Source organism: Glycine soja, chromosome 6, assembly GCF_004193775.1.
Source record: "Glycine soja cultivar W05 chromosome 6, ASM419377v2, whole genome shotgun sequence".
Taxonomy (NCBI): Eukaryota; Viridiplantae; Streptophyta; class Magnoliopsida; order Fabales; family Fabaceae; genus Glycine; species Glycine soja.
The window spans coordinates 14,489,796-14,500,995 of NC_041007.1; the positions used below are offsets into that span (position 1 = coordinate 14,489,796).

Sequence of the window (11,200 nt, forward strand, 5' to 3'; positions counted from 1 at the left end):
GAGTACCTACTGTAACGACCCGCCTCATCGCTACGATATCATCACTCTAAACCGTGAAAATTTTAATTTTTAAATGAAAACTCCATTAATTTGCTTATGAAAAATGAAAGTAAATTTTTTACGATATACATTCACCAAACAACGCACAATTACTTAAATGAATACAAGTAACTCAGTACACTTCATCCACATAATGGAAAGTAAATTAGCTTGTACATATAATTAAATATGTGATTTACATTCTCAATTCAAAAAAAGAATTATAGAACGAACTACGGGGGAGTTGATTGACAAAATACAACTATGTCCCAAAATAATCCTAACATCATCACGTCGGCTTAGCGGCTCCACAAAAGAATCTCACTTCACGTACTCTACTACTGTTTGTTTGCTGCCATGAACAAAGGTTCACGATCATCGCATGTACCAACTACACGGTACAAAAATTACAAGGGTGAGTTTATTATAAAAGAAATTAACACAAAAATCAAATAACAATAACTAGTAAGAAAACATTAACAAATACCATAAGCATACACAAATATCCATTAGTCCAACATACACTCAACAAGTAGTCATCATTCGTCCATAATTCCAATCAATCATGTTCAATATGATACATGCATCCGACCTTGACTCGCAAATGCAATGTGGTACCATTCATAAAGGAAATAGCTTAAGTGTGTCCGCACAACACTATCACTTAGGAAAAGTAGGCAACAAGTATCGAGGTCACTCTGTCGTGCACAAGCGACTCTCCCCATGGTGATTAGCCTGAGTCTCAAGGGAGTTTCAAACCGAGTGATATGTCCCCAAGTATAAGTATTCCCCTTCAGGAGAAACTACAATAACTAGCTAATGAAGTTTATACTATTTCTATGCAATATGAAGTATGAAACATGGGCACCATCAATACACTGACCGTGGATAATTAAAGATTCTAAGTCATCCCCCTCGAGATATGTTTAAAACTCTTTAACCACTCTATTTCCCCCACAATGGATATCTAACATAGTCACTGCACCCCTCATGTACATACACATCACACATCATCACAATGACATTTTCCACATCAACAGTATCTCATCTGAATGTCATTATCAACATCAACATCATCTCATATCAACATAATCATCAATAACAACATCATCTCATATCAATATTATCATAAACACCAACATCGTCTTGTATCAATTATTATCAATATCATTTTCAATAACAACATCATTCTTTATCGACATTATCATAAACATCAATGTCACATCATATCAATTAATATCACCAATAATAATATCATCAGTAAATCACATTTCGCATATACATACATATATAGTTCATGCGTGAGATTCACATTTCCTAGGTCTTTAGACAACACAAGTATAATAAAAACAATAATATCATTTATCAATAACAGACATATCACATCCCATTAGTAAAAAATATTGTTTTTTCTTGAAAACCAGCATGCAACAGGGACAAACATACATCCTCATAGTCAGGTTCTTTGACCCCAACTATGGTGTTAAAACCCGTAAATTATAATAAACTCCCCTCACCTATCGTGAGTTCTCTGTCAGTTCCTTTTTGCGTCGCTTAAAGACCTCTCTCGTTCACGTTTGTTAGTCCAAACACAAGGTTCTATATACCAAATTGAAAGAAATTTAGTACAAATTTCAAAACACAAGGTTAATAACAACATTCAGGGTCAACTATCCCTATCAAAACACAAAGGGGTGAGGGGTGTTTTGGATTTTACTAAAAGAAGATTCCATTTTGAAATTTCGATCACGCCAATGTAACTGGGATTCAATGAAGGTCACGAAAACAACATCAATTTTATAAAAAAAATAACTTTTACAACATCTCATTTTCAAGGGTTTTCAAAGGAAGTGTAAAAACACTCTATTACAGTACCCAAAACACAAGAAACACTAAGAAAAACTCAAACTAACTAAGAGAAAGACTTAGAAGTCAAGATTACCTCGGAGAAGCTACGAAAGAAAGGATCTGAGGGATTGTTCTCCATCGAATCCTTGAGGTGGATACTGAGGATTCTGCTTCGATTAAAATATTCCTTTCGATGTGGTGGTTCGGTGGCAAGCAACAATGGCTCGTGGTGGCCACCGATGGTCGTGGGTGGTGGAGGAAAATTTTCTAGGATGGTTTGGACAGAGTTTTGAGAGAGAGAGAGAGAAAGGCATGAAATCATGTTTTTCATGCCAAAAAACGCATTATCTCACTTAGCGAGCTCACCTCGCTAAGCGGGAGTCCACTTTTGGCGCTAAGCGTGACTTTTCGCGCTTAGCGCAATTCTTCTCATGTTGGGATTTGTGCCGAGTGTGGCAATTCACACTGAGTGCAATTCCTTTTGCGCTAAGCGCAACAATTCATGCTAAGCGCAATTCTAACTTGGGTTAAGTTGGAATTGCACTTAGCGTGCTTCTCGCGCTAGGCAAGAGGTCAAAAGTTACTATTTTGAAAATCCCAACGGTCAGACTATGGGGAAATGTGTTAGGAACCTGCGGTCAAAATTTGGAGATAAACCAACGGTTAACAAATTCAGAATCACGATTTTACTAGAATAGGTTTTGGTGAAATTTGAAATCTCATAATTTCAACTTAGGTCAATAAAACTCCACATAACTCAACATTCACATCAAGCAAATCACACATGACTAATTCACATTATACCTTAACTCATTCAAATCAATCATATAATTAAACATTGATTTATAATTAGCAAAATTTCAGGGCGTTACACCTACACATTTCTAAAATAACTATTTTGAAATATGTTTTTCATATCATGGAATAGTTATTCCAGAATAATTTTTTGGATTACCTTCACCTTATTCCAAAATAGTTATTCCGGAAGTGGATACCTCAACTCCCAAAAGCCTTTCCCTTTCTTTCTTCCCAAAATCTCAACACTAAAAGCCAGCCTTCAATCCCACACCTCTAAAACGAAATGTTTTCTTATTTCGTTCTTCTATCTGTCAAGGGTAGCGTCGTCACTAATTCGCCAAAACCACTCACACCTAGTGTCGCTGCCAATGCCACCACTCACATCCGTTGTCCTTGAGTGGGCGCTTAAAGGTATGCCTTGTCTTCGAGTTAGCAACCATGGTGCCAAAGAGTGTGTTGAGAACAGGGTCATTTAGGACTGAGTTCATGCTTATGGACCTCAAAGTTGTAGTTGGAAGGGAGCACCAAGACAACGATGTTCAGAATAGGGTTGTTCATGATCGAGATGGGACGCGGTGGTTAAGGAGTTCGACAACTAGGGTTTTTTTGGGTCATCTTGGGAGAGGTAGGGGTGTCAGGTTAGGGTCTTTATGCTTGTTTAGATCGTTTTATGGGTGGAAAAAGCAAAAAAAGAGGTGTATAAAGTAAATCCCTTGGTTCGTTTATTCCTAGGCCTTCTATTTTGGTGGAATTCTTACTTGCCCAATAGTGCCCAAATTTCCAAGTATCCATCATAATTGCAAATTAATAGACCTTTGTAATGCTCTTGATTGTCAACTTTTCGGTGATTCATACACTACGACACTTCATATAGTGACACTTTCACTCAACATTTTCGTTGGTCATAACCCTCAATTAGTCAAAATCATCCTTTGTGGTTAGCCCTTTCTGAGACCTTGATAATATGCTTCAATTGCTTTCAGGATCAATAATTGTTCCCACAAACCAACACAAAACTTTTTAACATATTTTTATCTTCAATCATATGCTTCCTAGGAAACTTCCCAAAAAATTACCCTTTCCATAACTATTTCAAGCCATACACACTTAACTGTGGAGTTATTAAGTGATAGTTATCGAAAAATAAATGTATCTTATTTTTATGAAGACATATTTTTCCACACGTTTTTGTTGAGAATTTATGTTATTTCCTAGCATTCGTCTTTATAAGAATATAAGATTAAATTATATAATTGAAAGACATTATTATATTAAATTATTTTCAAAGTCTGGATAATAATAACTAATTATAACTAAAATTACAATAATTCATAAAATTATTAGATTATTTAAATTTGTACTACTCATTCGGCTTGCCGCCTACCCGGATGGTCGATCGAGTAGAACACGAAAAAGTGAAAAGTATATTTTTATCACTTAAAAAATTAAGATAAGAAAATATCATAGAAGATCAAGTGAGAAAATATCAGGTTAAAAATAAATAATAACTTGTCTTTCCTGCTGTTATTGATGACATTTAAATAAGGAAACCAAGTCCATGGACCTAAAAGAAAATTTATGAAAACAATTTTACTCTAACCTATTTTTGACACATGTCTCATCTTCTGCGCCTTTAATTTAAACGTTAGATTGTCTTTATAGGAATTTATCGTTGTGCCTAGAGACGAAGGGAAGATCGACATTGTAACCATTGTCCGACCAAACTTAATTGGAACAAAACTATTTTTTTATTATAATTGACTTATTTTTCTCTTAAAAATTGTTATTTGTATAACTTCACAACAAAGAAAAAGGAAAAGAGAAGAGAAGAAAAATATGAGATGTAGATGAAGAGAGACGGGCAAAAAAATTGTTTCATTGAGGTTTTGTTGAACAATATACCTCTCACGAATAGATCTTTTATTGGTCTGAGGTATCCTATTGTCTCATTGAATTATGTCAAAACAAAAAAAAAACAAGATAATTTTTTAATCTATATTTTTCGAATTAGTCTATTATTAGACTTCATGATTTGTCTCAGTAAAGTCGAGTTCAACCTAAAATATTATGGGTCGAGCACGATTCTACTTACTAATTGACTAGTAGTTTAATCTACACATTTCATAAAATAAATATTTGTTTTTATATATTTATAATTTTAAAGAAATTTATTTTTCAATATATTATTATTAATGTATACAACAAATAAATTTTTTTAAATATTTAAATTATATTTTAGATTTACAATAGAAAATTTAAATTGTGACATAGATTGAAATTAATAGGAAGTTAAGAAAATAAAGTGCATAAAATTAAAAATAAACGGAGAGTAGTTCAATATTATTTTAGATATATTTTTTGTATGGTTGTAGAAAATACTCGTGAAATGCACCTCCCAACGAGAGAAATAGAGTGAACAAAATCTCTAATTCATGAGAGAGTTTTCATTATCCAAGTTATGGATTTTAATTCTTAGCATATGAGTAGATTTCTTTGATTTTTAATTTGTGTCACCTAACTAAACAAACGCTTTAAGTTTGCACATTAATAATCATAATAATGAAAAAAGAGACACTTTGTGACTCTGTTTTTTTTTTTTAAGAAATAAAAACAAAAAAAAAGTAGTTAAAGAATGATAACAGTTTTTTTAGCAGAAGAGATAAGATTTATGAAAGAAATAAAAATAATTATATATATATATATATATATATTTATTAAAGTTAGGAATAAAAAATATGTACATCAAATGAGATGATTATCTTTATTAATAATATAAATAAAAAAATATAGTGATAACAATTTTCTTTTAAAAACGACAGCAATTAGATCTGAAGATTTATGAAGAAAATAAAAATAATTATATATACTAAACGATAATTTAAAAATAAAAAATATGTATATCAAATGTGATAATCTTCTTATTAATAATTATATATAATTGATGAGTTGTTTTTTAACGTAGCAAGAGGGAGAGCATCACTGACCGTGCGATTAAGATGGACGCGATGGAGTATGAGCAGTTGGATCTGTGATTGCCGAAGCGAAACAAGGCTTTAAGTAAAGAGAGGAAACTGCGATCTAATCCTTTTGGCTTCGCTGCATTTGGTGTCTCTCTCTCTCTCGCTCTGAGTTAAGAAGGTAAATGGAAGAAAGGTGTCGTTTTTAGGGTTTGAGGCACATTGCATTTGCGAGGTCACGCTATATAAACCCAGGTTCTCAATTGGATTCTTCGTTAGGGTTTCACACATTTTCTTTTTCTTTTTCCTTCCATCGCACATTGTCGAGATCTAGGGTTTATGCTTCCATTATTCGTTCCGCCTTTTCATTTCCCTTTTCCGCAATTCTTTCATTTTTCGTGTGCGCGATTTCAAATAATGACCGTGCCATTGCTCACTTGGGGTGTGTGAAAAAATAGGGATTTTAAAGAATGTTGCAATTCGATAAAGTGGTGATTGCTATTTCACCGTGAAAGCGAAAAACAGCCTTTCATTTGTTTAGACATTTTCGGAAAGGAGGCGAATTGTGGACGGCGAAACTAAAATCAGCCGATACGATAGGGTATGAGAGAAGCTCACCCGTCACTGGGTTTTATGATATTTTGCTTTAAAATTTGGAGGATAAGACTTGATTTTGTGCTTCTTCTTGGGATTAGGTTTTTTTCAGGGATTGTTGTGTGCGAGTAAAATCTGTTGTCGGAGTTGATATGTGCAGTTGTTGGGGTTTTTTCTTATGGCACCAACCTTACCTATAGAGTTTGCTGGACAGAAGGAATCCAGAAAGTACTCTCATTCACAGAATATGGGGAAATCTAGAAAATACTCCAAAGGTTATGCTACTGGCTTTGTTCCTGATTTTCGGCATGCTGTTGAGACTATTGGTGAATCAGAAGGGCTGGGTAGCTTGGGAAGGGTTGATATGGAACTGACGGCTTTGGCAGATTCTTGTGCACCAAAAAGGAAACGCCCTGGCTTGAATACCTGTGGTGGTGATTATGCTGGTAGTTTCAATGTACCATTTCGACATTTCTCATTATCCGCGATGTCAGGTTTTGAGCGAAAGGATTTGAAAGTGAGGTTAACTTGGGAACTTGAACAAGTAAGGGAATTTCAGAAGAAAATTGATGGTATGAACTCAAGTGTTGTTGGAGGATTGTCTCTCTTCAGTGACATAAGGGGCTGCAGTGCAGGGCAGAAGAGGCCTAAGCTGGAGAGCCAGCATAGTACAATGGAAGTATCAGTGCCACCTGGTAAGAAAAGGCCCGTACCAGGACATAATGGTCCCAAGTCAAAGAAAAGTATGTCTGAGCGTCTTGAACATGCAAAACCTGCTGCGCCAGTGACTTCATATGCTATGTTGATGAAATCGTGTGAGAATGTACTAAACCGATTGATGTCTCATCAATTTGCTTGGGTTTTTAACGATCCAGTTGATGTTGTTAAATTGAACATTCCAGATTATTTCACTGTCATCAAGCATCCAATGGATTTGGGTACTGTGAAGAAGAGAATAACCTCTGGCGAATATTCAAATCCCATGGATTTTGCTGCTGATGTGCGGCTGACTTTCGATAATGCAATGTTTTATAATCCAGCAGGCAATGATGTACACATCATGGCCGAGACCCTTAGTAAATTTTTTGAAACAAGGTGGAAGGCCATAGAGAAGAAAATTCCTGTTATTGATTGTGTTGCGTCCGAGCCTTCAAGACCTACTCGTGTTGAAACAGAAATTTCTGACCGAGTTCCTCCCACAAAAAAGAAGAAAATAACACCAAATGACTCTAGTGTCAAGCCAGAGCCTGTTAAAAGAATCGTTACCGTAGAAGAGAAGCAAAAATTGAGTCTAGAGTTGGAGACAATGATTGGAGAGCTGCCTGATAGCATTGTTGATTTCTTGAGAGAGCAAAGTTATAATGAAGGGCAAACCAATGATGATGAAATTGAGATCGATATTGATACTCTTAGTGATGATACCTTATTCAAACTGCGGAAGCTTCTTGATGATTACATGCTGGAGAAGCAAAAATCCCAGGCAAAAGCTGGACAATGTGAAATGGAGGTCCCCCCCCTCTCTCTCTATATGTGTGTGTGTGTTCGCGTGTGTGTAACTAAATGACTAATACAATTGTCCAATTCATGTGATATTTTTGTGACACTCCATGTCAAATTTGAGATAAATTATATATTTTTAAGTATTTAATTGAATAGTTTATATGGAAATTTATATTAAAAGCATATGATACATTAACAAAAGGTAGATCAACTAATTTGTAAATAACACCAAATTATAGGATCTTGAACTGCCTTATGATAATATTCAATCTTACCATTGAATTTATGAAATTTGATATTCAAAAAATTATCCATGGAGTGTGTTAAGAGTCTTACACAGGATAAGTGGTTCCCTGATTATACAATGTGTGTGTGTGTGTGTATACTAAACTATTAATATGTGCATGTCTATGAACCCTCTATGGTGTGTGTATCAGTTTAATTGACATTTTTGCTTGCTTAATTTTTATGCAGCTTCTGAATGAATCAGGGTTCAGCAATTCATCAATGCAACCTTGCAAAGGTATATTCTGTTTCTTGTGCTAGACTGCTAGTATGTTCGTTTGTATCCTTACTGTATATTGTATAAATAATTGACACTAAGTGAGGTCCTTTATTTCTCACTGCAGATGCAGGCAATGAACAGGTTGAGGAGGATGTGGACATTGTTGGTGGGAATGATCCTCCTATTTCCAATTATCCTTCATTAGAGATTGAAAATGATGTTACCAAGAGAAACAGTAAATGCAGTAGCTCAAGCAGCTCTAGTAGTGAATCTGGCTCTTCATCCAGTGGTTCGTGTTAGTGCATACTTTTGACAATTTTCACTTTTCAGGATATGTTTTTCCTTCACTATTCTCATAAATTCAGTGGATACTGAGTTAGTGACAACTCTGCTTGTTTGGCTCATGATTCTGGCAAAATTAATCACTGGAAAATGAATTTTTATGTTCAAATTTGTTATTCTTGTCTGACTCATGCAAATGACTACTGCAATTGTATTGCAACAGATTCAGACTCAGTTAGTTCATCTGGTAGTGAGTTGGATATGGCTAAAACATCAGAACCTCTTAGTGCCACCAAGGTAATTTGGATACATATGGTATCAGATGTTGTGGTATTTTTGATAAAATATGATTTTTTTTCTAGTTTGACCAGTATCTTTGTCTGAACAAAACTATGTATTGCAGGAAAACATAGGATTTGGCTTGACTTCAGATCAAAACAAAGGGGATCCTGGTAATTCAGAAACTGGAAAGGGTGAGTACCAAAGTTGATGGCCGTAATCATGTGGATATTATGGTTTGTTGCCATTACTTTTGATCAGGATGCCTCAGCCTCTGTTGCTTTCTAGCTCATGATCTCTTTCTATATAGATTCAACAAATGTGGGAGGCCAAGTTGAGGAGAGTTCCCAGAGTAGGCCTGTTGCTACTGAGCCAGAAAGCCATCAAGAGGGTAAGCTTGAAAAATTGAAGAAATCTGTCTGCTGTTTGTTTTGGGGGTATGATCTCACCGTTCATGCTGTAACATTTTAGGGGAGAGTGCTGCATCTAAGAGGCAAGTCTCTCCCGAAAAGCTCTACCGTGCAGCTTTATTAAGGAGCCGTTTTGCTGACACCATACTTAAAGCTCAAGAGAAAGCACTTGAAAAGGTTTGTTAAGGGGGTAATGTGTTGCATTTTTTATTTCCTGCATTAATAGAACAGGTCTATTGGGTTAAACACTGACGTTTGAAAAACATAAAAAAAATTCAAGTTTTTAGTATTTTTGTCTCTTCCTCCCACCTATAGAGCAGATCTGTGACTGCTAAGGTATATCATCAAATCTAGTAATTACCAATTTACCATCATTGCTGTCTTTCATGAAAGCTTTCCCAACATTACAATTTTTTAAATAAAAAATCTGGTATTTTAACAACGTCTTGATCTCAGGATGAAAAGCGAGATCCTGAAAAACTTAGGATTGAGCGAGAAGATCTTGAAAGGCGGCAGAAAGAAGGTGTGTTTGTTATTTTAAATCTTATAAATTGTAATTTTTGTTCTGTAAATTCAGAAGTCCTTCTGTCATAAAATACTGCTTCAGGTTTTCAAGATTCAACTGATATTTTATAATTTTGTTTATGGTGAATTAGAGAAAGCTCGGTTGCAGGCGGAGGCAAAGGCTGCAGAAGAGGCTCAGAGGAAAGCTGAAGCAGAAGCTGCAGCTGAAGCCAAAAGGAAAAGGGAACTGGAAAGAGAAGCAGCCCGCCAGGCTTTGCAAAAGGTATAAAAAAGGGAAGTATGTTAGGATGCTAATTCAGCTTCTTTGTATGTTTTTCACCTAGTAGTTATGTTTGCAGATGGAGAAAACTGTTGATATCAATGAGAACAGTCAATTTTTGGAAGATCTAGAAATGCTTAGTGCTGTACATGATGAACACCTGCCAAGTTTCAAAGAAGAGACAAGCACAGATCAACCTCAAGATGGATTGGGTGGGATCAAGCTACAGGGAAATCCCTTGGAACAGCTAGGGTTGTACATGAAGGATGAGGATGAGGAGGAGGATGAGGAGGAAGAGGATGAACTGCCTCCGAGTGGTGCTGTAGGACCATCAAATGATGTTGAAGAAGGAGAGATTGATTGATTTGTTCCCCTTGATTGTTCCATTATTTTGAACGGATATATAAACGGTATTTCTGGGGAACAGTTGCTGGACTTAGAGATGCTGCTTTTTTGTTGCTACGGGGAACAGTTGCTGAACAAATAATTACGGTTTGTATGTCTGATGCTGGTTCACACCTAAGTTTGAAGATGGGATAGCAAAAACTAGTGGTAAACGAGTGAAGATTGGATTTGGTTTTGGTTCTTTCTGATTAATTTTGGTTTTAACTTGGGAAATGGTTTCTGAAAATGTGGATAGAAAGCTCGCAGCCCCCATTTATTGAAGAAGGGCTTTGGTATCTTGGATGGAAAGTTTGTATCAATCAGGATATGTCCAATTTTGCTTGTAAAGAGGGAACTAATTTGTAACGAGTTCTAAGTCTGACCTCAAGTAGTTGGCTTCTCTGACAATGTAAAATATTTTAGAGCCAGGGTAAAATCAATTCTTTCTATTTACTCTTTGCTTGAATTTCCTTCTGATTGAGTCTAGTGGTGTGAAGAATCTTTTTATTAATTTCCTAATCGGTGTATAAGAGGCTAGGCAGGTTTGGGGACGAGTTTATTCGTCTCAAAAGATGTGAGCAGATGGATAACTTGTCTTTGGTTTTCTTGAATTGCAAAATAGAAGTTGCACATGATTAAAATGTGAATGAATAATCATTTTAGTCCTAAAAGATAGGGGATTTATTATTTCAGTTTTTATAAGACTCAATCTTTTGTAGCGGGGCCAGGCCTTAGTGCGTGAGTTGCAAAGATTTGGGGCATCAAGGATGTGTGATGATGGGGTGGGACGTGTAACCCTCAGGATTAGAGCACGTGGCTA

At 35.6% G+C, this 11,200-nt stretch overlaps 1 protein-coding gene across 3 annotated transcripts; it reads left to right on the forward strand.

Annotated features, from left to right (window-relative positions):
• Nucleotides 1-5,694: 5,694 nt before the first annotated feature.
• On the forward strand, nt 5,695-10,850 carry LOC114416257 (transcription factor GTE10-like). 3 transcript variants are annotated; one of them, XM_028381129.1, is made up of 11 exons: nt 5,695-5,823; nt 6,101-7,743; nt 8,211-8,259; nt 8,366-8,530; nt 8,747-8,820; nt 8,927-8,996; nt 9,113-9,193; nt 9,274-9,389; nt 9,669-9,735; nt 9,869-9,999; nt 10,076-10,850. In XM_028381129.1, exons 2-11 carry the CDS (start codon nt 6,415-6,417, stop codon nt 10,358-10,360), a joined length of 2,367 nt encoding a protein of 788 aa, XP_028236930.1. In that variant the 5' UTR covers nt 5,695-5,823; nt 6,101-6,414; the 3' UTR covers nt 10,361-10,850. The 3 variants fall into 3 exon arrangements, with proteins under 3 accessions (XP_028236930.1, XP_028236928.1, XP_028236929.1); XM_028381127.1 differs by having other exon boundaries at nt 5,697-6,243; nt 6,338-7,743; XM_028381128.1 differs by having other exon boundaries at nt 5,697-5,897.
• Nucleotides 10,851-11,200: the final 350 nt, after the last annotated feature.